This window comes from Myotis myotis, unplaced genomic scaffold (assembly GCF_014108235.1).
Source record: "Myotis myotis isolate mMyoMyo1 unplaced genomic scaffold, mMyoMyo1.p scaffold_m19_p_8, whole genome shotgun sequence".
NCBI classification, from domain to species: Eukaryota; Metazoa; Chordata; class Mammalia; order Chiroptera; family Vespertilionidae; genus Myotis; species Myotis myotis.
The window spans coordinates 40,831,681-40,857,526 of NW_023416390.1; the positions used below are offsets into that span (position 1 = coordinate 40,831,681).

General features: G+C 42.9%; 1 protein-coding gene across 1 annotated transcript in view; it reads left to right on the forward strand.

Moving 5' to 3' along the window:
• The window catches only part of TTN (titin), a 278,629-nt gene extending 254,733 nt beyond the window's left edge, over positions 1-23,896 (forward strand). Inside the window, exons 303-327 of the mRNA XM_036318697.1 lie at positions 35-2,101; positions 2,203-2,505; positions 2,618-2,923; positions 3,018-3,308; positions 3,404-3,700; positions 3,829-4,134; positions 5,005-5,310; positions 5,394-5,675; positions 5,856-6,449; positions 6,574-6,861; positions 6,967-7,266; positions 7,755-8,057; positions 8,622-8,924; positions 9,034-9,618; positions 9,743-10,048; positions 10,165-10,464; positions 11,273-11,848; positions 11,962-12,267; positions 12,767-13,360; positions 13,486-19,451; positions 19,571-19,727; positions 20,675-21,363; positions 21,459-21,612; positions 22,153-22,455; positions 22,595-23,896. Of these exons, the coding sequence (XP_036174590.1) occupies positions 35-2,101; positions 2,203-2,505; positions 2,618-2,923; positions 3,018-3,308; positions 3,404-3,700; positions 3,829-4,134; positions 5,005-5,310; positions 5,394-5,675; positions 5,856-6,449; positions 6,574-6,861; positions 6,967-7,266; positions 7,755-8,057; positions 8,622-8,924; positions 9,034-9,618; positions 9,743-10,048; positions 10,165-10,464; positions 11,273-11,848; positions 11,962-12,267; positions 12,767-13,360; positions 13,486-19,451; positions 19,571-19,727; positions 20,675-21,363; positions 21,459-21,612; positions 22,153-22,455; positions 22,595-22,890 (16,178 nt within the window). The 3' untranslated portion in view covers positions 22,891-23,896. The remainder of the gene's footprint in view (positions 1-34; positions 2,102-2,202; positions 2,506-2,617; positions 2,924-3,017; positions 3,309-3,403; positions 3,701-3,828; positions 4,135-5,004; positions 5,311-5,393; positions 5,676-5,855; positions 6,450-6,573; positions 6,862-6,966; positions 7,267-7,754; positions 8,058-8,621; positions 8,925-9,033; positions 9,619-9,742; positions 10,049-10,164; positions 10,465-11,272; positions 11,849-11,961; positions 12,268-12,766; positions 13,361-13,485; positions 19,452-19,570; positions 19,728-20,674; positions 21,364-21,458; positions 21,613-22,152; positions 22,456-22,594) is intronic.
• Positions 23,897-25,846: the final 1,950 nt, after the last annotated feature.

The following is a 25,846-nucleotide window of genomic DNA, read 5'->3' on the forward strand; positions in this document are numbered from 1 at the left end:
CTTATTCATTCATTTTTCTGTTCTCCTTTTACAGCTGTTCCTGATGCCCCAGGCACTCCAGAACCAAGTAACGTAACAGGCAATAGCATTACCATGACATGGGCAAGGCCAGAATCAGATGGTGGCAATGAAATTCAACAGTATATCCTTGAAAGGAGAGAGAAGAAAAGCACAAGATGGGTAAAAGTGATCAGCAAACGACCAATCTCTGAGACAAGATTCAAAGTCACTGGTCTAGTAGAAGGCAATGAGTATGAATTCCGTGTCATGGCTGAAAATGCTGCAGGAATAGGACCTGCCAGTGATATCTCAAGACTAATCAAATGCAGAGAGCCAGTCAGCCCACCAGGTGCTCCCACTGTGGTCAAAGTGACAGACACATCAAAGACAACTGTGAGCTTAGAATGGTCTAAGCCAGTGTTTGATGGAGGCATGGAAATAATTGGGTATATTATTGAAATGTGCAAAGCTAGCTTAGAAGACTGGCACAAGGTAAATGTAGAGGCATGTGTGAAAACAAGATACACAGTCACAGATCTAGAAGCAGGTGAAGAATACAAATTCCGGGTTAGTGCTATCAATGGTGCTGGAAGAGGAGACAGCTGTGAAGTGACTGGCACAATTAAAGCCGTTGATCGGTTAACTGCTCCTGAGTTAGATATTGACGCAAACTTCAAGCAGACTCACGTTGTTAGAGCTGGGGCCAGTATCCGCCTCTTCATTGCCTACCAGGGTAGACCAGCTCCTACAGCTGTGTGGAGCAAACCCGACTCTAACCTTAGCATTCGGGCTGATATCCATATAACAGACTCCTTCACCACCCTCACCGTGGAAAACTGCAACAGAAATGACGCAGGGAAATACACCCTTACCGTGGAAAACAGCAGTGGTAGTAAGTCAGTCACATTCACCGTCAAGGTGCTAGACACTCCAGGGCCACCTGGCCCGATTACCTTCAAGGATGTGACCCGGGGGTCTGTTACACTGATGTGGGATGCCCCTCTCCTTGATGGTGGTGCCCGAATCCATCACTACGTGGTAGAGAAACGAGAAGCAAGTCGCCGTAGCTGGCAGATTATCAGTGAAAAATGCACTCGTCAAATCCTCAAGGTTAATGACCTGGCAGAAGGCGTTCCCTACTATTTCCGTGTTTCTGCAGAAAATGAGTATGGCATTGGTGAACCTTATGAAATGCCAGAACCAATTATAGCCACAGAACAGCCTGCTCCACCTAAGAGACTTGATATCGTTGACACAAGCAAATCCTCTGCCGTCTTAGCTTGGCTGAAACCAGACCATGATGGAGGCAGCCGAATCACTGGCTACCTGCTCGAAATGAGACAAAAGGGCTCTGACTTCTGGGTTGAAGCTGGTCACACCAAACTGCTGACCTTCACTGTTGAACAACTGGTTGAGAACACTGAATATGAATTCCGTGTGAAGGCCAAGAATGACGCTGGCTACAGTGAACCCAGGGAAGCCTTCTCTTCGGTCATTATCAAAGAGCCTCAAATTGAGCCCACTGCAGACCTTACTGGAATTACCAATCAGCTCATAACTTGCAAAGCAGGAAGCACATTTACCATTGATGTGCCAATCAGTGGTCGCCCCACCCCCAAAGTAACATGGAAGCTGGAAGAGATGAGACTTAAGGAGACAGAGCGGATGAGTATAACAACAACAAAAGACAGAACCACCTTGTCTGTAAAAGAAAGCATGAGAGGTGACTCTGGAAGATACTTCTTGACCCTGGAAAATACAGCTGGTGTTAAAACATTTACCATCACAGTTGTGGTCATTGGAAGGCCAGGTCCAGTAACCGGCCCCATCGAAGTCTCATCTATCTCATCCGAATCATGTGTCCTTTCATGGGCTGAACCTAAAGATGATGGAGGCAGCGAGATTACTAATTACATAGTTGAGAAGCGTGAGTCAGGTACCACAGCTTGGCAGCTTATCAATTCCAGTGTCAAGCGCACTCAGATTAAAGTCACTCATCTCACAAAATACATGGAATATTCATTCCGTGTCAGTTCAGAGAACCGATTTGGTGTCAGCAAGCCTCTAGAATCAGCACCAATAATTGCTGAGCATCCATTTGGTAAGAAAAACAAAAATCATATTTCAACATCTTTAGTATTAAATATTTCCCCTGAATTTTATAAAATTGTATTCATATGTAATACCTTTGTTTATATTTAGTTCCACCAAGCGCTCCTACCAGACCTGAAGTCTACCACGTGTCAGCCAATGCCATGTCTATTCGTTGGGAAGAACCCTATCATGATGGTGGCAGTAAAATCATTGGCTACTGGGTTGAGAAGAAAGAGCGTAACACCATTCTGTGGGTGAAAGAAAACAAAGTGCCATGCTTAGAGTGCAACTACAAAGTGACCAGTTTGGTAGAAGGACTGGAATATCAGTTCAGAACATATGCACTCAATGCTGCAGGTGTGAGCAAAGCCAGTGAAGCTTCAAGACCTGTAATGGCTCAGAACCCAGTTGGTATGTGTCACAATTTAAGGGTACATTTGTTTATGTTTATTATCATTATGATCATTGGTACTAGTAGTATTCAGGACTGCATTTTTAAACTTTATTTCTGTATCCCTTCCAGATGCACCAGGAAGACCAGAAGTGACAGATGTCACAAGATCAACAGTGTCACTGATTTGGTCAGCCCCAATATATGACGGAGGCAGCAAGGTTGTGGGCTACATCATAGAGCGTAAGCCAGTCAGTGAAGTTGGAGATGGTCGCTGGCTGAAGTGCAACTATACCATTGTCTCTGATAATTTCTTCACTGTGACCGCTCTCAGTGAAGGAGACACTTATGAATTCCGTGTGTTGGCCAAGAATGCAGCAGGCGTCATTAGCAAAGGATCAGAATCTACAGGCCCCGTCACTTGCCGAGATGAATATGGTAAAAAATACTCAATGTTCTCCTTTTAAATTATCACAATGTATGCGTAAATAAACTGTCATATATTCATTTACATCTGCTTTGTCCATGACAGCTCCACCCAAGGCTGAACTGGATGCCAGATTACAGGGTGATCTGGTTACCATCAGAGCAGGCTCAGATCTTGTTCTGGATGCTGCAGTTGGTGGCAAACCTGAACCCAAAATCATCTGGACCAAAGGGGACAAGGAACTAGATCTCTGTGAAAAAGTCTCTTTGCAGTATACTGGCAAACGAGCAACTGCTATAATCAAGTTCTGTGACAGAAGTGACAGTGGAAAATACACCTTAACAGTGAAGAATGCCGGTGGGACCAAGGCCGTGTCTGTCTTGGTCAAAGTTCTTGGTAAGCGTGTCAGATGTTCTTTTATTTTTATAGCATTTTCAACGGTGAGCAGAAGGAAAGATCTTCACCACTGTTTGTCATTACACCTGTTTCAGATACCCCTGGCCCATGTGGAAATCTCACCGTCAGCAGAGTGACGGAGGAGAAGTGCACGTTAGCCTGGAGCCTTCCTCAGGAGGATGGAGGAGCAGCAATAACTCACTACATTGTGGAAAGGCGCGAGACCAGCAGGCTCAACTGGGTGATTGTTGAGGGCGAATGCCCAACCCTATCCTATGTGGTTACCAGACTCATCAAGAACAATGAATACATATTCCGAGTGCGGGCAGTAAACAAATACGGCCCTGGTGTGCCTGCTGAAACACAGCCAATTGTAGCCAGAAACTCATTCAGTGAGTATTAACACTTTTCAGCAACTTGGTAGTTGAAATGTAATGGGCTCGTGGGGAGAGGAGGACAGTCTTATCAATGGTGACTTAGTGCAATTCTGATTATCCTATTTTCATAAAAATGTAAACAGCTATTCCATCGCAACCTGGCATGCCTGAGGAAATTGGGGCTGGCAAAGAGCATATCATTATTCAGTGGCTAAAACCTGAATCTGATGGTGGCAATGAGATCAGCAACTACCTAGTGGACAAACGTGAGAAGAAGAGCTTGCGTTGGACACGTGTCAACAAAGACTATGTGGTGTATGATACCAGACTGAAGGTGACTGGCCTGATGGAAGGTTGTGCTTACCAGTTCCGGGTGACGGCAGTGAATGCTGCTGGCAACAGTGAACCTAGCGAGGCTTCCAACTTCATCTCCTGCAGAGAGCCATCATGTGAGTTCCAAGAATCATACTACATAAACCTAATGCCTACCAAAACCGTATTATAAATGATTTTCCAAAATGCCACTTCCAAGGACTTGCAGAATTTGTGAATGCTCTACAAAAGCATATGCTTATTAGAAGGGTTTTAAATATAGTCTAAATCAGAAAACAAATTAGTTATCACTTCTGTTAAGTTAGCAATAGTTGAAAATTGTTGCAGTGTTTTCCAGTCTATGAAAAAAAGTATATTACAAGGATGTATTTTATAAATCTTCTAACAAATTGAGAAAATGCACTGTAGTGGTAACAGCTACTGACAAGAAAGAAGACAACGTCTCTTTTAAGCAGAGGTTTAGCACAACATGGTTTCAGGTACTTTAATAAGTACCCAACAAAATCATTGTCACAAGAGCTTCAAAAGGAAGTAGCAAATCCCTGTGTAGAGTTAGAGCCCAAGAACTAAGGAATAAATCATTGGGGCTGAATGGGGGATGTAGAAGAAACTGATCCCTGTATTCATTGTCACCTGTAGAGGAGACAAATGATATTAACCCTGTGAAAGCTGAGCAACTAAAAGAAAGTACCCTGAGAATGGATACTCTAAACAGTGAGCTTAGCTAGAACACAGCATAGCAAGCCAAAGTAGCAGGAAAGAAACATCTTTCCAAAAAAGTCAATTATTTAAAATAATAATAATAATAGTGATAATATAGCTGACAGTGCTTTCCTATAATATCAGAAAAGGCCAGTTACAAAAATTATCTTGGTGGGTGTGGACAACAAAAAATAATGCCTTTGTGACTCTTGAAAACCAAAAATACAAATCTCAAAGCGTTCTTATTTATATAACATCTGCATCCCTCTTTTAAAATCCTATAGATACCCCTGGACCACCTTCTGCTCCAAGAGTTGTAGATACCACCAAGCACAGCATTAGTTTGGCATGGACCAAGCCCATGTACGATGGTGGCGCTGACATCATAGGATACGTTCTTGAGATGCAAGAGAAGGACACTGAGCAGTGGTACCGTGTGCATACCAATGCCACAATAAGAAATACTGAATTCACGGTGGTAGACCTTAAAATGGGCCAGAAATACTCCTTCAGAGTTGCTGCTGTGACTGTGAAGGGTATGAGTGAATACAGCGAGTCAATTGCCGAAATTGAGCCTGTGGAAAGACTAGGTATTTATCATAAACTTTCAGGTGAATTATTTTCTCATCACACCTGTTCATAAAGTAATTAAGTTTTGACTTTTACTTTCCAGAAATACCAGATCTTGAGCTTGCAGACGATTTAAAGAAGACTGTGACCATCAGAGCTGGGGCCTCATTACGCCTGATGGTGTCTGTATCTGGAAGACCACCTCCTGTCATAACATGGAGCAAGAAGGGCATTGACCTTGCAAACCGGGCAATTATTGACACCACTGACAGCTACTCTTTACTTATCGTGGATAAAGTTAACCGGTATGATGCTGGAAAATACACCATTGAAGCCGAAAATCAATCTGGCAAAAAATCAGCAACTGTCCTTGTTAAAGTATATGGTAAGTATTTGTCTGAAAATTGATGATGTTGTGAGTAGAGTCTCTAAAAAGATACATCTTGACCTATGATTGGTCACCTCTCTAGAGAGAAACTATGTTAAGTATATTTTCTGGCAAAAAAGAAAATCTATCAACCAATCGGGCAAATAAGAATTATGGATCTTTCATTCTACTTTTTAGATACTCCCGGTCCCTGTCCTTCAGTGACAGTTAAGGAAGTATCAAGAGATTCTGTGACCATTACTTGGGAAATCCCCACAATTGATGGTGGAGCTCCAGTCAACAACTACATTATTGAGAAGCGTGAAGCTGCCATGAGAGCATTCAAAACAGTAACTACCAAATGCAGCAAGACAGCTTACCGAATTTCTGGACTTATAGAAGGAATCATGTACTATTTCAGAGTGTTGCCAGAAAATATTTATGGCATTGGAGAGCCTTGTGAAACATCTGATGCAGTGCTGGTCTCAGAAGTGCCTTTGGTGCCTACAAAACTGGAAGTGGTCGATGTCACCAAGTCAACTGTTACCCTTGCCTGGGAAAAACCACTCTATGATGGTGGTAGCCGACTCACTGGATATGTTCTTGAGGCCTCCAAAGCTGGCACTGACAGATGGATGAAGGTTGTTACATTAAAACCCACAGTCCTAGAGCACACTGTTGTTTCCCTAAATGAAGGTGAACAGTTCTTATTTAGAGTAAGGGCACAAAATGAGAAAGGTGTGTCAGAACCAAGAGAGATCATCACACCCGTGACTATACAAGACCTCAGAGGTATGTACCCACTTGCCAAAAATAGCAATAATAGTAAAGTAAAACAAAGAAAACATTCAGAAATCATGACACTGTGTCCTTAGAAATAATGCTTAAGAATAAATGCCTCATTTCTTTCTCATAGTGTTGCCAACAATTGATCTCTCTACGATGCCTCAAAAGACCATCCATGTCCCAGCTGGCAGACCAGTAGAGCTGGTGATACCTATCGCTGGTCGTCCACCTCCTGCTGCTTCATGGTTCTTTGCTGGTTCTAAACTAAAAGAATCAGAGCGTATCACAGTTGAAACTCAGACAAGAGTAGCAAAATTAACCATCCGTGAGACCACTATCAGAGATACAGGAGAATATACACTTGAATTGAAAAATGTAACTGGAACTACTTCAGAGACCATTAAAGTTATCATCCTTGGTAAGGACATGTAACAAAGACACATGCAAACTGTTGCTGACACTCAGTCACCCAATTTTGATTTGAAGTGAAAATTAATTCCCTGGATTTCTTTTTCTTTCATAGACAAGCCTGGTCCACCAACTGGGCCTATCAAGGTTGATGAAATTGAGGATACTTCAGTTTCCATTTCCTGGGAAGCACCTGAATTGGATGGCGGTGCTCCATTGAGTGGCTATGTGGTAGAACAACGTGATGCCCACCGTCCAGGATGGCTGCCAGTGTCTGAATCAGTGACTAGAACGACATTTAAGTTCACCAGACTCACTGAAGGAAACGAGTATGTGTTCCGGGTGGCCGCAACCAACCGCTTCGGGATTGGCTCTTACTTGCAGTCGGAGATCATAGAATGTCGCAGCAGCATCAGTAAGTCCTTGGACCCTTCCTCCATTCTCCCCTCCTCTGATTCTGAATGTTAACAAAAAGGAATCTGTTTTTAATGTGTCCTAATGTGAGTAAAAATAGGTCACAAAATTAACCCAGGGTCGTCCTAAGGTTTCTAACTCCCCTTTTCTTGGAGGTTTTCAACGTGGTTAGATTTTTGTTTTAATGAAAGAAAGAAAGGAGGAGAGGAGAGAGGGATAAGTGGAAGAGAGGGAGGGAAGAAAGGAAGGACAGGCTGGTTCTGGTAAAGTGGGAGAAAGAATGCATGCTCAATAAATGTTTATAAAATATAAGAAAATGAGGAACAGCAAGAAAAGTAAAAAAAAAAAAAAGAAAGAAAGAAAAGAAAAGATTGGAAAAAGAGCCACAGGAGCCTTATACACCATTTAAAAAGGTAACACACTGGTACAAATATATGAGTCTTTAATTTATTCATATTGCCAATATTGTGTCACCTATTCTTGCTTCAGGTATTCCTGGACCTCCAGAAACATTAGAGATATTTGATGTCTCCCGTGACGGCATGACACTCACTTGGTACCCACCAGAAGACGATGGTGGCTCCCAAGTGACCGGATACATTGTGGAGCGCAAAGAAGTGAGAGCAGAACGCTGGGTCCGTGTAAATAAAGTACCAGTGACGATGACGCGGTACCGTTCCACTGGCCTTATTGAAGGCTTAGAATATGAACACCGTGTCACGGCCATTAATGTGAGAGGGACTGGAAAACCGGGTCGTCCTTCTAAACCCATCGTTGCCATGGATCCAATTGGTAATACATTTTGTATAATTCACGTTTACTGTGGTATAATTTGATGTAGTAAAATTCACCCTTCCGAAATGTATAAGTCTGTTAAGTTTTGAAAACTATACTGTTGTAGGACCACCATCACAATCAAAATGCAGAACATTTCCATCACCTCAAAAAATTTGCTTGCATCCCTTTGTCGTCAATCCCCTCCCTACTCTCGCCCCTAGGAGCTTTTGTCAAATAACTTTTATAGTCTTCTCTTGAGCCTATTTTCCCCTCTTTAAAATGGGACTCCAGGTAAAAATTTTAAGCAAGTTAATATTTCTGAAAGCACTTTAAAAACTGATGATAAATGTGAGATAGGAATAGTAATTGTAAATAAAGCATATTTAAGACAAAGGAAAAAACAAGCACGTTTAGTATTTTTTACCTTATAAAATGAATGAAATTTTTACAAAACAGAAAATATTGTAATGCTAATAGTCCATGTTTCCACACTCAGTGGATTTGTTAGGTGGCACAGTTGATTTTCAACTTTCAGCAACTTTAACAAGTTTGTTGTTGTGATCTCATTCTTATTCCCAGCTCCTCCAGGAAAGCCACAAAACCCAAGAGTTACTGATACAACCAGGACGTCCGTTTCCCTGGCCTGGAGCCCTCCAGAAGATGAAGGCGGATCTAAAGTCACAGGCTACTTGATTGAAATGCAGAAAGTAGATCAACATGAATGGACCAAATGTAATACCACCCCAACCAAGATTCGGGAATATACTTTAACACACCTACCTCAGGGCGCTGAATACAGATTCCGTATCCTCGCTTGTAACGCTGGTGGACCTGGAGAGCCTGCTGAGGTACCAGGAACAGTCAAAATCACCGAAATGCTTGGTAAGACGCACAATCACTTACTTTCTTCTATAATTGCCTTAAGACTTATTTCCCCTCCCCTCCCCACTCCTACACACAAATGATAATTGCAACCTACCTTTTTTTCCAGAACATCCTGATGTTGAACTTGATGAAAGATACCAGGAGGGTCTCTTTGTAAGACAAGGTGGAGTCATCAGACTTACCATTCCAATCAAAGGAAAACCATACCCAATATGTAAATGGACCAAAGAAGGCCAAGATATTAGTAAGCGTGCCATGATTGCAACCTCTGAAACACACACTGAGCTCGTCATCAAAGAAGCAGTCAGGGATGATTCTGGCTCGTACGACCTGGTTCTGGAAAACAAATGTGGCAAGAAGGCTGTTTACATCAAGGTCAAGGTGATAGGAATTCCTAACACTCCAGAAGGGCCACTTGAATATGATGACATACAAGCTCGCTCTGTAAGGGTCAGCTGGAGACCCCCTGCCGATGATGGTGGTGCCGATATCTTAGGCTACATCCTTGAGAGACGAGAAGTGCCTAAAGCCGCCTGGTATACCATTGATTCCAGAGTCCGAGGTACATCTCTGGTGGTAAAAGGCCTCAAAGAAAATGTGGAATACCATTTCCGTGTCTCAGCAGAAAACCAGTTTGGTATCAGCAAACCCTTAAAATCCGAGGAACCAGTCATACCAAAAACACCACTAAGTAAGTGCTCTTCCAACCACAACCTTGTGAAAATTCTTTCGGTACTCTTTTGAAATGAAGCCATCAGCTGACGAGATTTGGCACTATACTCTAACACATGTGTGTTTTCTACTTATATCCTTAGATCCTCCAGAGCCTCCAAGCAATCCTCCAGAAGTACTCGATGTGACCAAGAGTTCTGTCAGCCTGTCCTGGTCCCGGCCCAAAGACGATGGTGGTTCTCGAGTTACAGGCTACTACATCGAACGCAAGGAGACATCAACTGACAAGTGGGTCAGGCACAATAAGACTCAGATAACGACCACAATGTACACCCTGACGGGGCTCGTTCCTGATGCTGAATATCAGTTCCGAGTCATAGCACAGAATGATGTTGGCCTAAGTGAGACCAGCCCTGCTTCTGAACCAATTATTTGCAAAGATCCATTTGGTAAGGAGAGGTTTTTTTGAAGGGGTTAACATCAAAGGGGCAAGCCATCTTTGGGTTTTTTCTTTTATTTCAGCAGTATAGTTGATTCTCTTTTCAATTGTTTTAAACTATTTCAGATAAGCCAAGCCAACCTGGAGAACTTGAGATTCTTTCAATCTCCAGAGATAGTGTCACTCTACAGTGGGAGAAACCTGAATGTGATGGTGGCAAAGACATCCTTGGATACTGGGTTGAATACCGACAATCTGGAGACAGTGCCTGGAAGAAGAGCAATAAAGACCGCATCAAGGACAGGCAATTCACAATAGGGGGTTTGCTGGAAGCTACTGAATATGAATTCAGGGTTTTTGCTGAGAATGAGACTGGGCTTAGCAGACCTCGAAGAACTACTATGTCTGTAAAGACGAAACTAACATGTAAGTAGCCATTAGTTCTCTGCCTGTGATTTACAAACTAAGTAACATGTTAAGGCTAATTCTTCCTCTAAACTAAGTAGATCTCCAGAAAGCTTTATTGGGGAGCAAATGTATGGAAACAATCACTCACTTTGGCATATGCACACACAGGGAGTAGTGGGTAGGTTCTATGGGAAGCCATTCCAAATACAGTGGGGCCTTGACTTACGAGTGTCCCGACTAACGAGTTTTTTGAGATACCAGCTGTCTCTCGGCTGATTTTTTGCTTTGAGTTGACAGAGTAATTTGAGTTAATGAGCTCCTTAACGAGCTCCTTAACGAGCTCGGTCTCAGAACGAATTAAACTCGTAAGCCAAGGCCCCACTGTACATAACCCCAATAGATGTAAGGTGCAGTGAACTAGAACAGGATCGCCCTCGAATGCAATGGGTTGTGTTTTTTTATAGTTCCTAACAAGACCTGAAGGATCAACAAATGTACCCAACTTCAGTCAACCTACGTAAGGGCAAAGATACTACCGATTTATAGAGAGAATTCCTATTTCCCCAAAACTCTATACGTCGTTAATGCCTCTCAATTATAAAGAGAAAAATCACTCTGCATAATAATGTCCTCACTGGATCCCTATTTTCCATATGACCCCAGGAAAATCACTGCAAAGAGTTTTTAAGCATTAGACGCATGTAAATCCTGGTGTCTAATAAAGTGTTAGTCAATAACAACACTTTAAATTCCTGATATATAAGGACAAAGGATTACAGAATTAGTAGTGACAATATGCATTAATATTATCTTTCATATCCTTCAGCTGGAGAGGCCCCAGGAGTACGCAAAGAAATGGAGGATGTTACCACCAAATTGGGTGAAGCTGCTCAACTCTCATGCCAGATCCTTGGAAGGCCTCTTCCTGACATTAAATGGTACCGATTTGGTAAGGAGCTCGTGCAAAGCCGAAAGTACAAAATGTCTTCAGATGGACGCACACATACTCTGACAGTGATGACAGATGAACAAGAAGATGAAGGCGTTTATACCTGCATAGCCACTAATGAGGTTGGAGAGACAGAAACCAGTAGCAAGCTTCTCCTGCAAGCAACACCACAGTTCCATCCTGGTTACCCACTGAAAGAGAAATACTATGGTGCGGTGGGCTCAACACTTCGACTTCATGTTATGTACATTGGTCGTCCAGTACCTGCCATCACTTGGTTCCATGGCCAGAAACTTCTGCAAAACTCAGAAAACACTGCTATTGAAAACACTGAGCACTACACTCATCTCGTCATGAAGAATGTCCAGCGGAAGACTCATGCTGGGAAATACAAAGTTCAGCTCAGCAATGTTTTCGGAACAGTGGATGCCACCCTTGATGTGGACATACAAGGTATTTTATTTTCATTTTCAGTGTTTTGTGTTTTTGGTTTTTTATTTTTAAAGGGGAAAAGCTCTTGGGAGACACACCACAAAAACCACTACTATTGTATTTTCCCCCAACAGATAAACCAGACAAACCTACAGGACCCATTGTGATTGAAGCTCTGTTAAAGAACTCGGTAGTGATCAGCTGGAAGCCACCAGAAGATGACGGAGGCTCCTGGATCACCAATTATGTGGTGGAGAAATGTGAGGCCAAGGAAGGGGCTGAATGGCAATTGGTGTCTTCAGCCATCTCAGTGACAACCTGTAGAATTGTGAACCTCACAGAAAATGCTGGCTACTACTTCCGGGTTTCGGCTCAGAACACTTTTGGCATCAGTAACCCTCTAGAGGTCCCCTCAGTTGTGATCATTAAGAGTCCATTTGGTGAGTACAGCCTCTTGTACAACTGCTACAATCTTCACATGGCAAAATTCTTTACATAAAAATATCTTCACATAAAAGTCTTTGTAACAGAAATAAATTTTGGAAGGAAATAGCAAAAATTCAGGTAAAGCACAAGAACCTTTTATCTCACTTGAACTCTTGCATATTTAAAAGGACAAATACAGGCTTGGCAAAAGTAGGTTTACAGTTGTTTATATGGAAAATAACATAGTAATTAATAAATTATAAGAATAAACTCTGCACACTCACAACTATAAACTTACTTTTGCCCACCCATGTATATACCCTATCCCTTCTTTAAAAAGGAACTTTGTGTTTTGTTAGTTCCTTAGCACAAACTAATCCATTCATTTTTCTGTAATAGCTATTCTTAATAGAACTTTGAATTTATCACATTTTATTTTTTTAATCAGCTTTTTAAAAAGCTGCTTGTTTCACCTCATGACTCAAATCCTTTTTGTCTATTTGCTTTAAATAGAAAAGCCAAGTGCTCCTGGAAAGCCAACTATTTCTGCTGTCACGAAAGAGTCTTGTGTTGTGGCTTGGAAGCCACCTGCCAGTGATGGCGGTGCAAAGATCAGAAATTACTACCTTGAGAAGCGTGAGAAGAAGCAGAATAAATGGATTGCGGTGACAACAGAAGAAATTCGAGAAACTGTCTTCTCAGTGCAAAACCTTATTGAAGGTCTTGAATATGAGTTCCGTGTGAAGTGTGAAAACCTAGGTGGGGAAAGCGAATGGAGTGAAATATCAGAACCTGTCACTCCCAAATCTGATGTCTCGATTCAGGCACCACACTTTAAAGAGGAACTAAGAAATCTAAACGTCAGATATCAGAGCAATGCTACTTTGGTCTGCAAAGTGACTGGCCATCCAAAACCTATTGTGAAATGGTACAGACAAGGCAAAGAAATCATTGCAGATGGATTAAAGTACAGGATTCAAGAGTTTAAGGGTGGCTACCATCAGCTCATTATTGCAAGTGTCACGGATGACGATGCCACAGTTTACCAAGTCAGAGCTACCAACCAAGGGGGATCTGTGTCTGGCACTGCCTCCTTGGAAGTGGAAGGTAAAAGCAAATTCGTAAACATAAGTTTGGTGCTGGATGACACTATTAATTGGAGGGGGATTGTTGCACTTACATAGTGTTAAGTGTTTCTAAATTATATTCTTTTTCCTTTTATTCTGATACAGTCCCGGCTAAGATACACTTACCTAAAACTCTTGAGGGCATGGGAGCTGTTCATGCTCTCCGAGGTGAGGTGATCAGCATCAAGATCCCTTTCAGCGGCAAACCAGATCCCGTGATCACCTGGCAGAAAGGACAAGATCTCATCGACAATAATGGCCACTACCAAGTTATTGTCACAAGATCTTTCACATCACTTGTTTTCCCCAATGGAGTGGAGAGAAAAGATGCTGGTTTCTATGTGGTCTGTGCTAAAAACAGGTTTGGAATTGATCAGAAGACAGTTGAACTGGATGTGGCTGATGTTCCTGACCCACCCAGAGGAGTCAAAGTTAGTGACGTCTCACGAGATTCTGTCAACTTAACCTGGACTGAGCCAGCTACTGATGGTGGCAGCAAAATCACCAACTACATTATTGAAAAATGTGCAACGACTGCAGAAAGATGGCTCCGTGTAGGACAGGCCCGAGAAACACGTTACACAGTGATCAACTTATTTGGAAAAACAAGTTACCAGTTCCGTGTAATAGCTGAAAATAAATTTGGCCTGAGCAAGCCTTCTGAGCCTTCAGAACCAACCGTAACCAAAGAAGATAAGACCAGAGCCATGAACTATGATGAAGAGGTAGATGAAACCATGGAAGTTTCCATGACTAAAGCATCTCATTCTTCAACCAAGGAACTCTATGAGAAATATATGATTGCTGAAGATCTTGGGCGTGGTCAGTTTGGAATCGTCCACCGTTGTGTTGAAACGTCCTCAAAAAAGACATACATGGCTAAATTTGTGAAGGTCAAAGGGACCGATCAGGTTTTGGTAAAGAAGGAAATTTCCATTCTAAATATTGCTAGGCACAGAAACATCTTGTACCTCCATGAGTCATTTGAAAGCATGGAAGAATTAGTTATGATCTTTGAGTTCATATCAGGACTTGACATATTTGAACGCATTAACACCAGTGCTTTTGAACTTACTGAAAGAGAAATTGTAAGTTATGTTCGCCAGGTCTGCGAAGCTCTTGAGTTCTTACATAGTCAGAGCATTGGACACTTTGACATTAGACCCGAAAATATCATTTACCAAACAAGACGAAGCTCCGTCATTAAAATCATAGAATTTGGTCAAGCCCGTCAGCTGAAGCCAGGGGACAACTTCAGGCTTCTGTTCACTTCCCCTGAGTACTATGCACCTGAAGTCCACCAGCATGATGTTGTCAGCACTGCCACAGACATGTGGTCACTTGGAACACTGGTATATGTGCTGTTGAGTGGTATCAATCCATTCCTGGCTGAAACTAACCAACAGATGATTGAGAACATCAGGAATGCCGAGTATACTTTTGATGAGGAGGCATTCAAAGAGATCAGCCTCGAAGCCATGGATTTTGTTGACCGGCTGTTAGTGAAAGAGAGAAAATCTCGCATGACAGCATCTGAAGCGCTCCAGCACCCATGGCTGAAGCAGAAGATAGAAAGAGTCAGTACTAAAGTTATCAGGACATTAAAACACCGGCGGTACTACCATACTCTGATCAAGAAAGACCTCAACATGGTTGTGTCAGCAGCCCGAATCTCCTGTGGTGGTGCAATTCGATCTCAGAAGGGAGTGAGCGTTGCTAAAGTTAAAGTGGCATCCATTGAAATTGGCCCGATTTCTGGGCAGATAATGCATGCAGTTGGCGAAGAAGGAGGATATGTCAAGTATGTCTGCAAAATTGAAAATTATGACCAGTCTACCCAAGTGACCTGGTACTTTGGTGTCAGACAGCTGGAGAACAGTGAGAAATACGAAATCACCTATGAAGATGGAGTGGCTACCATGTACATCAAAGACATTACCAAATTCGACGACGGCACCTACAGATGCAAAGTAGTCAATGACTACGGTGAAGACAGTTCCTATGCAGAGCTGTTTGTTAAAGGTGTGAGAGAAGTTTATGACTATTACTTCCGTAGAACCATGAAGAAAATGAAGCGCAGAACAGATACCATGAGACTCCTGGAAAGACCACCAGAGTTTACCCTGCCTCTCTTTAACAAGACAGCTTATGTGGGTGAAAACGTCCGATTTGGAGTAACTATTACTGTCCACCCAGAGCCTCGTGTAACATGGTATAAATCAGGTCAGAAAATCAAACCAGGTGATGATGACAAGAAATACACATTTGAGTCTGACAAGGGTCTTTACCAATTAACAATCAACAGTGTAACAACAGATGATGATGCTGAATATGCTATTGTGGCAAGAAACAAATACGGTGAAGACAGCTGTAAAGCAAAACTGACTGTAACCCCACACCCACCTCCAGCAGATACAACCTTAAGACCCATGTTCAAAAGGCTACTGGCAAATGCAGAATGCCAAGAAGGCCAGAGTGTCAGCTTTGAGATCAGAGTTTCTGGCATCCCCCCGCCAACATTAAAATGGGAGAAAGATGGTCAGCCACTGTCCCTTGGGCCTACCATTGAAATTATCCACGAAGGCTTGGATTATTATGCTTTGCACATCCGGGATACTTTGCCTGAAGACACCGGTTATTATAGGGTCACAGCCACAAACACAGCTGGATCCACCAGCTGCCAGGCTCACTTACAAGTGGAGCGCTTGAGGTACGTCAAACAAGAATTCAAGAGTAAAGAGGAGCGTGAAAGACACGTACAGAAGCAAATCGACAAGACAATAAGAATGGCTGAAATTCTTTCTGGAACGGAATCTGTGCCACTGACACAGGTAGCCCAAGAGGCTCTGAGAGAAGCTGCCATCCTCTACAAACCAGCTGTAAGCACCAAGACCGTAAAGGGGGAATTCCGACTTGAGACCGAAGAAAAGAAAGAGGAGAGAAAACTCCGTATGCCCTATGAAGTACCAGAGCCACGCAAGCACAAGCGGACCGTCATAGAAGAAGATCAACGCATTAAACAGTTTGTGCCTATGTCTGACATGAAATGGTACAAAAAGATACGTGATCAGTTTGAAATGCCGGGGAAAATTGACAGAATTGTACAGAAAAGACAAAAGCGCATCCGCCTTTCAAGATGGGAACAGTTCTATGTGACGCCTCTTCCACGCTTTACAGATCAATACAAACCCAGATGGCGCATTCCCAAATTGACCCAAGATGACCTTGAAATAGTGAGGCCAGCCCGCCGGCGTACACCTTCTCCTGACTACGCCTTCTACTACAGACCTAGAAGACGTTCCCTTGGTGACATCTCAGATGAAGAATTACTCCTTCCCATTGATGACTACTTGGCGATGAAAAGAACGGAGGAAGAGAGGCTGCGTCTTGAAGAGGAGCTTGAATTAGGTTTTTCAGCTTCACCCCCAAGCCGGAGCCCTCCACGTTTTGAGCTTTCTAGTCTGCGTTACTCTTCCCCACAGGCTCATATCAAGGTGGAGGAAACAAGAAAAGACTTCAGATACTCAACCTATCACATCCCAACCAAGGCTGACACTAGTACAAGTTATGCAGAACTGCGGGAACGGCACGCCCAGGCCTCCTACAGGCAGCCCAAACAACGGCAGCGAATCATGGCTGAGAAGGAGGACGAAGAGTTGCTTCGTCCGGTTACAACCACCCATCGTCTCTCAGAATACAAAAGCGAGCTTGACCACATGTCAAAGGAACAAAAGTCCAGAAAGAAATCAAAGCAACAGAGAAGAGTGACAGAAATCACAGAAATTGAGGAAGAATACGAAATCACAAAACGTGCTCAAAGAGAGTCATCCTCATCTGTGTCTAGACTTCTGAGACGACGGCGCTCCCTGTCTCCAACTTATATTGAGTTAATGAGGCCAGTGTCTGAACTGATCCGATCACATCCACAACCAGCTGAGGAATACGAAGATGACACAGAGAGAAGGTCTCCCACTCCAGAGAGAACTCGCCCACGTTCCCCCAGCCCCGTCTCTAGTGAGAGATCACTCTCAAGATTTGAGAGGTCGGCAAGATTTGATATCTTTTCCAGGTATGAGTCCATGAAGGCAGCTTTAAAGACTCAGAAGACATCAGAAAGGAAGTATGAAGTTTTGAGTCAGCAGCCTTTTACCCTGGACCATGCCCCTCGGATCACGCTGAGAATGCGCTCCCACAGGGTACCCTGTGGCCAGAATACCCGGTTTATCCTAAACGTTCAGTCTAAGCCAACTGCTGAGGTTAAATGGTACCATAATGGTGTAGAACTCCAAGAGAGCAGTAAGATTCATTACACCAACATGAGTGGGGTCCTAACCCTGGAAATTCTAGACTGTCATATTGATGACAGCGGAACATATCGCGCCGTGTGCACCAACTACAAAGGTGAAGCTTCTGACTACGCGACCTTGGATGTAACAGGAGGGGATTATACCACCTCCGCTTCCCGGCGCAGAGATGAGGACGTCCCCCGGTCCCTTTTCCCTGACCTGACCAAAACAGAGGCATATGCGGTTTCATCGTTCAAGAGAACATCTGAGATGGAAGCCTCTTCTTCAGTCAGGGAAATGAAGTCGCAGATGACAGAGACAAGGGAAAGTCTCTCATCATATGAACACCACGCATCTGCAGAAATGAAAAGGGCTGCAGTAGAAGAAAAGTCGCTGGAAGAAAAATCCACACACAGAAAGATCAAGTCCACTTTGGAAGCAAGAATCCTAACCAAGCCAAGGTCCATAACTGTCTCTGAGGGAGAGTCTGCAAGGTTTTCTTGCGACACCGATGGTGAGCCGGTACCAACTGTGACCTGGCTGCGTGGAGGACAAGCGATCAGTACTTCCACCCGCCACCAAGTGACCACCACAAAATACAAGTCCACCTTTGAGATCTCTTCAGTCCAGGCTTCTGACGAGGGCAACTACAGCGTGGTGGTAGAAAACAGTGAAGGGAGGCAAGAAGCACAGTTCACTCTGACTATTCAGAAGTCCAGAGTTACTGAAAAGGCTGTGACTTCACCACCGAAGGTCAAATCCCCAGAGCCTCAGGTGAAATCCCCAGAAGGAGTTAAGTCTCCAAAACGAGTGAAATCCCCAGAACTGGTAACTTCTCCCCCAAAAGCCGTATCACCCACAGAGAAAAAACCCACAGCAACAGAGAAAGTTGGGCAGCTACCAGTCTCTGCCCCACCCAAGATATCTCAGTCCCTGAAAGCAGAAGCTGTTAAAGACATCGCAAAGCTGACCTGTGCAGTTGAAAGTAGTGTATTATGTGCAAAAGAGGTCGCCTGGTATAAAGATGGCAAGAAACTGAAGGAAAATGGGCATTTCCAGTTTCATTATTCAGCAGATGGTACCTATGAGCTCAAAATCCATAACCTCACTGAATCTGATTGCGGAGAATACGTTTGTGAAATTTCTGGGGAAGGTGGAACTTCCAAAACTAACTTACAATTCATGGGACAAGCCTTTAAGAGCATCCATGAGCAGGTGTCGAGAGTATTGGAAACTAAGAAATCAGCTCACAAAACTGCTGAGTCAACAGAAACCAAGGTATCAGCTCAGAAAACTGCTGAGTCAACAGAAACCAAGGTATCAGCTCAGAAAACTGCTGAGTCAACAGAAACCAAGGTATCAGCTCAGAAAACTGCTGAGTCAACAGAAGCCAAGGTATCAGCCCAGAAAACTGCTGAGTCAACAGAAACCAAGGTATCAGCCCAGAAAACTGCTGAGTCAACAGAAGCCAAGGTATCAGCCCAGAAAACTGCTGAGTCAACAGAAACCAAGGTATCAGCCCAGAAAACTGCTGAGTCAACAGAAGCCAAGGTATCAGCCCAGAAAACCGCTGAGTCAACAGAAACCAAAGTATCAGTTCAGAAAACTGCTGAGTCAACAGAAACCAAGAAAACGGAAACAAAACCTCCTGAGCCAATATCCTCAAAGCCAGTAATTGTTACTGGGCTGCAGGATACAACTGTCTCTTCAGACAGCATCGCTAAATTTTCCATTAAAGTTACTGGAGAACCCCAGCCGACTGTCATCTGGACAAAGGATGGAAAGGTAACCAGTTCTTAACTGTTCTTAATTTTATCTTCTAAATAACGAACCTTTTCCCCATCCCCCAGATAAAGTTGAAAATTAAATCACTTTTTAAAACTCAAACCACTTGCATTCTACAGGCTATTACCCAGGGAGGTAAATATAAACTCTCTGAAGACAAAGGAGGATTCTTCTTAGAAATTCTTAAGACTGACACTTCTGACAGCGGGCTTTACACTTGTACAGTAACGAACTCAGCTGGATCTGTGTCCTCGAGCTGCAAATTAACCATAAAAGGTAGGTTGGCTTTTGTTCTTACCAACATTTCCCAGAAAACAATATTAAAGTAACATTTCTAAACACTTCCTTATACACACACACCCACCCATGAGAAAGTATTGAAACTGTTTTCCAATTCCAGAATACCATTTGTACACAAATGTAGAAATACACATATTTGACGTTAGCATATGCCTTTATATTCACAAAAAAAGTACATATAAAGCCCTGGCCAGGGTGGCACAGTTGGGTGTTGGTCGTGCCATGTACCAAAATGTTGCTGGTTTGGTTCCCAGTTGAGGCACAGGCCCGGGTTGGGGGCTCAGTCCCTGGTAGGGGACGTGCAGGAGGCAGCTGATTGATGTTTTGCTCTCAATTTGATGTTTTTTCTCTTTCTCTCCCTCTGCCTTCCTCTCTCTCTCAAAATCAATAAAAATATTAATTTATAAAAGTACATATGAAGTAACTAACTGTGTGTAGTATTATATAAGATTCCATAGGGCCAGCCCCTGCTCCCAGACATGTTTAGGAAGGAAGTCAAGTGAATATACAAAATGGTACTTCTTCCCTAAACCTTCACTTTTGCTAAGTTAATGAAAGAGCTACATCAGTTTTCCTCATTAAAATTAGTTTGGTGTCATCTCAGTCATCTAAAACATAATTCATTTTTTTATTCATCAAAACACACACATCTCCCAAATTCTTTGGCTATTCTTTGCAAGACGTTTTTCCCCTTAAGTCATAAAAATCATCTTCAGCTTAGTTTAAAGAATCATTACACTGATTTCAGAAATCAGGCACGGCAGTTTTCCACGACTGGCACTGAGAGAGAATTAGGCATTACCTACACTGCACACAGAAGTCAGCCTCTGTTTCCCTTGTGATCCTTCGCTTGCAGAATGTACAGGAGTAAAGGGTGGGGCCTCTTTCCAATTAAGTTTGCCTTACAGAGGTTTCTTTTTTAGCCGTAAAAGACACTGAGACACAGAAAGTATCTACACAAAAGACTTCCGAAATTACATCCCAGAAGGCTGTTGTCCAAGAGGAAATTTCCCAGAAAGCCTTAATCTCTGAAGAAATCAAGAAGTCAGAGGTGAAATCTCAAGAAAAGTTAGCCCTCACAGAGGAAGCTTCAAAGGTTACAATTTCTGAAAAAGTCAAGAAGTCAGAAGCCGCCTCCCTGGAAAAATCCATTGTCCATGAAGAAGTCACCAAAGCATCCCAGGCAATGGAAGAAATCAGCACTCAAGTTGAAATTAAAGCCTTTTCTAGTCAGATGAGCATAACTGATGGTCAGAAAGTGACTTTAAAAGCCAACATTGCTGGTGCCACTGATGTGAAATGGGTGCTAAACGGAGTAGAGCTCACTAACTCCGAGGAGTACAGATACGGCGTCTCGGGCAGTGATCAGACCCTAACCATCAAGAAGGCCAGTCACAAACACCAAGGAATCCTCACCTGCATTGGCAAAACCAGTCAAGGAATCGTCAAGTGTCAGTACGACTTGAGCCTGAGCGAAGAGCTCTCAGATGCTCCGGCCTTCATCTCACAGCCCAGATCTCAAAATGTTAACGAAGGACAAAGCGTTCTCTTTTCTTGTGAAATCAGTGGTGAGCCCTCTCCTGAAATCGAATGGTTTAAAAACAACCTGCCGGTAAGTTTAATTATGAATGTATTAGTGAAGAAAATTGTAAACACTACATGTACTCCTGAAGAGGGCAAAGGAACACTTTTTTTTCTTCTCTTTAGGTTTCTGTTTCTTCAAATATCAGCGTAAGTCGCTCCAGAAATGTATATTCTCTTGAAATCCGAAATGCGTCAGTAAGTGACAGTGGGAAGTACACCATTAAGGCCAAAAATTTCCGTGGCCAATGTTCAGCTACTGCTTCCTTAACGGTCCTTCGTAAGTATATCTTTGCCATTTTCTTTATCTGTTTAAGGCCTTTATGTGTTTTAAAAAAAAATTCTTTTGCCTTTGTTTTCTGATCACAGCAGACTCGGGAGCCTCATTAAATTGCATAGGTAAGAGGCACAGGCCTCCTGTGTGGATTCATTCTTAGGATCAGTTTCTTTACAGCTCAACAGAAACTTCCAAGGCAAAGCTACTGACTGCCCTGTTCCATTTCTTTTCAGAATGCGCAATATATAAATTATTTTCTATATGACTAATCATTTTTCTCCTAGTGATTCTAGTCCCTGCATGTAATGTGATGATAGAAACATGAGGATTCATTTCTTGGAGACACTGGGCTAGCTTTTTGACAAATGTATGTATGTATGTATGTATGTATGTATGTATGTATTTGCTTAAGCTTCCACAGCAAATTGTTTGGGTTACGTTTCTGTGTATGGTGTTTAAGTTTGCCATTTCTGTAAGTCAGTGTCAGATGTCACAACTGACCCAGATGTCATTGATGTTCACCGTATCTGCTATGGTCCACAGCTCTAGTGGAAGAACCTCCCAGAGAGGTAGTATTGAAGACAAGTGATGACACAAGCTTGCAAGGAAGCTTCTCGTCTCAGTCCGTCCAAATGTCCGCGTCTAAGCAGGAGGCCTCCTTCAGCAGTTTCAGCAGCAGCAGTGCTAGCAGCATGACTGAAATGAAATTTGCAAGCATGTCTGCCCAAAGCATGTCCTCCATGCAAGAGTCCTTTGTAGGAATGAGTTCCAGCAGTTTTATGGGACACTCTAGTATGACACAACTGGCGAGCTCGAGTAGTAAAATGCTTAAAGCAGGCATAAGAGGTGAGCAATAAAATTACTGGTAGAGGTTGACAAGCCTAGTAGCACTATATAGTCTTTAGTTCATACAATTCAGTAGAAAGCACATGGAAATTTTTTTTCTGTGATTCTAACATGTTTTTGTTGTTGCTGTTCCATAAAGGAATTCCACCGAAAATTGAAGCTCTTCCCTCTGACATCAGCATTGATGAGGGCAAAGTTCTAACAGTAGCCTGTGCTTTTACTGGTGAGCCTACCCCAGAAATAACATGGTCGTGTGGTGGAAGAGAAATCCAAAATGAAGACCAGGGGAGATTCCACATTGAAAACACAGAGGACCTGACCACTCTGATCATCATGGACGTACAGAAACAAGACGGTGGACTTTATACCCTGAGCTTAGGGAATGAATTTGGCTGTGACTCCGCTACTGTGAATATAAATATTCGATCCATTTAAGAGGGCCTGCGCTCTCATCCTCCTTAACCTTTCACAAATGATTCACATGGACTAATCTTTCTGATCTGTAAATATTAAGAAAAAAAGTAGTTTTGTATCAACCTAAATGAGTCCAAGTTCAAAATATGCATTTCAACCTTTTCTAATTGTTGACCTAAGAATATTATGCATTTTCTAGTGACATGTACATACTGTATATAGCCGGATTCACGGTTATAAAGTTTTGTACCATTATTTTATGACATTTTACAATGTAATTTCTGAAACTAACCGTTGGTAGGAGAAAGTTTCTTATGGAACGAATACCCTGCTCAACACTTAATCTTTGTGCCTCAACATAACGTTGATGTCTAAGTATGCCTCAGTGGGTTGAGAAATTCCCCACTGAAGATGTCTTATCCACCTAAAAGATAATGCTGTGCACATCACCTGGCATGTGCACCAATACCTACTGAATCAGAAATGTAAGGCATTGGTGATGTTTGCATTTACCCTCCTGTAAGCAACACTTTAACGTCTTACATTTTCTCTGATGATGTCACACTCAGAATTATCATGACCTAAATATTACCAGAGCAAAGTGCAACGGCCAGCACTTTGTTCGCTCATTTTACACTGTCTCTGACCATAGAGAGTGCCTGGGTAGCTTGGAAAAGTAACATCGCCTGGCCATCCCCTCATTTAACCAAGCTATTCAGGTATTCCTATGCCGGAGCAGTGCCAACTCTTGGAGGTCCCGGGGTGCAGCCAATGCCTTCGTGTGGTAGCTCTAAATTTAAATTACCCTGAGAAACTGGGGCAACTAAGCAATGAGCCACAGCACAAAGATAACAACAAGAACAAAAACAAAGCTGTCGTTAAACTAAAAACAACACTACTAATTGCCCCAAATGTTGATCTGATGTAGTTCTTTTCATGCACGTATAAATTCGATTGTTAGTTATAATTGTTGGACCTCCTGGAGATAGTAACAACAAAATAAAAGCAAGCTATCTGCACCTCAAAACGTGTGGTTGGTTGTTTTCTGTGAAATTCTGGGGTTGGGGGAGGTAAGTGCCTTTTATCAAATAAAGCAACTCAAGTTCAAAATAGCCCCAGGTTCATAAGTTCGTTAAAGCAAATATTTAAATTATCGTGCTGAATATATTCAATAATTTTTAAGGCATAGATATGATTTTCATGGATAATTTTATCCTCAAAAATTAACAAAACTCCCGGAAAAATTGTGTATGTTCCCCCCACGTCCCGCGTGGTTCAGGGTTCAGGATCTGGAAGAGGGGCCGCACACAAATGAAAGAGATGAGACAAGAGATAATAATTTGGAAATTGGGGGGCCAGGCGAGAGCCCATCTTAAGAGGATGGACTCCACTTATGCTCAGGCCTCACCATCCTTTTATTTAGTTTGGGATACACCCATAGCCCTTAGGCAGGCAAGTTACAGTAACAGACTATCTTATCAATAAGGATTTACATGACTATCTGGTGGGGAAGTTGCTTCAGCTACCAGTGGGTGCATAGCTCTGATCTTTGCCAGGGCTTCAAGGGTCACCAGCATTCCGGGGCTCCTTGTCCACATCTCTCTGCTACAGAAGACAATAGGCGGCTTCACACAAAAAATAATAGATAAAATCTTCTAAACTTATCAAGAAAATTATTTTTATGGGAACTGAATCAACTAAAACTATCAAAGATATTAAACAGCTACCATATTTTGTGCTAAACACCACAGCGAACAACACACAGATAAGATGATACTAACCTTGTCCCTCAAGGAGTGTAGTGAAGAGAAAATGACAACTTCAAGGAAAATGATTAATTGTGCATCTGATACTGACTATTGCAGCTCTGAATTGAGATAAATGAAAGCCCTCAAAGCTAAAGAACTGGTTTTAAATGCTATAGTACCGTGCTTTTTAAAACAATTGATCTGTACTTGGTAATAAAGTATCTAGTGCCCAAAATATCTGTATTTATCCACTTCAATTAGATCATTGTCATTGTAAACCTTTGAAGTTGATTCCTTGCCCAAATTACCTAATTAGCACAAGTTACAAATGTAGATACAAGCACAATTACTTATAAACTTAAGTGGCCAAAGCTGAAGCCTGAAGCAAACATACTGTCAATTTTTATTCTCCAAAAGAAGATCTTGGGTCTTCATTAATTTACTCAGCGAGTACTGTCTTAAGTCAGAGTCCCCAAAAGCAGAGCCCAGAGCAGGGACTCTTGTATAAGGAATGTTTGAGGCGCTGCTACCAGGAAAAGGGGAGTGAAGGAGGTGGGGTGGAGGAGACCCGGACGTCTCAGCAGCAGCCTCAGCCCATCCCACAGGGAGCCTAGATGATACCAGAGCTAGTTCTGTTTGGGAACCGGGGAGGGGGAGTAGCCTCATTGGACCCCCTTATCTGCCAGGTGGTGGCTACAGGCTGTGTGCTGGGGTGGGGGGTGGGGTGGGGTGATAACCTTCCACCTGAGGGGGACTTTGGCCAGAGCGATCTCTGCAGGCTGGGGCACTGAACAGACAGTTCTCCAGAAACAGGGTCGGGTGCACACACGTAAGCTGGGGAATCTGAGCGGTACCACCGCACCCACACCACCCACTACAACTTGAAATGCCTATTCTTAACCTAAATGAGAGAGGCAGGACTTACTGGGTGGTTCCTGAGGATGATTCCCAGCACCGACAGGCTAATATTTAAACAAGGCCTATGCCGCCCGATGCTGGGATACGGTCAGAGCTAATGAGAATTTTAAAGCTTTTCGCAGTTGAAGCTCCCAAGCACAGGGCCTGGGAGAAAGGGCAGGGGCAGCGACCTATCCAGCAAAAGAGATCGTCGCTTCAGGCAAGGCCTGACTTCTTTTTATGAATTAGGGGCCTGGGGAAAACAGCTCCGTGTGGCCACGTGGGCGCAGGTGAGAGGGTTGCATAGGAAGGGTCCTGGAAGTCCGTCAGGG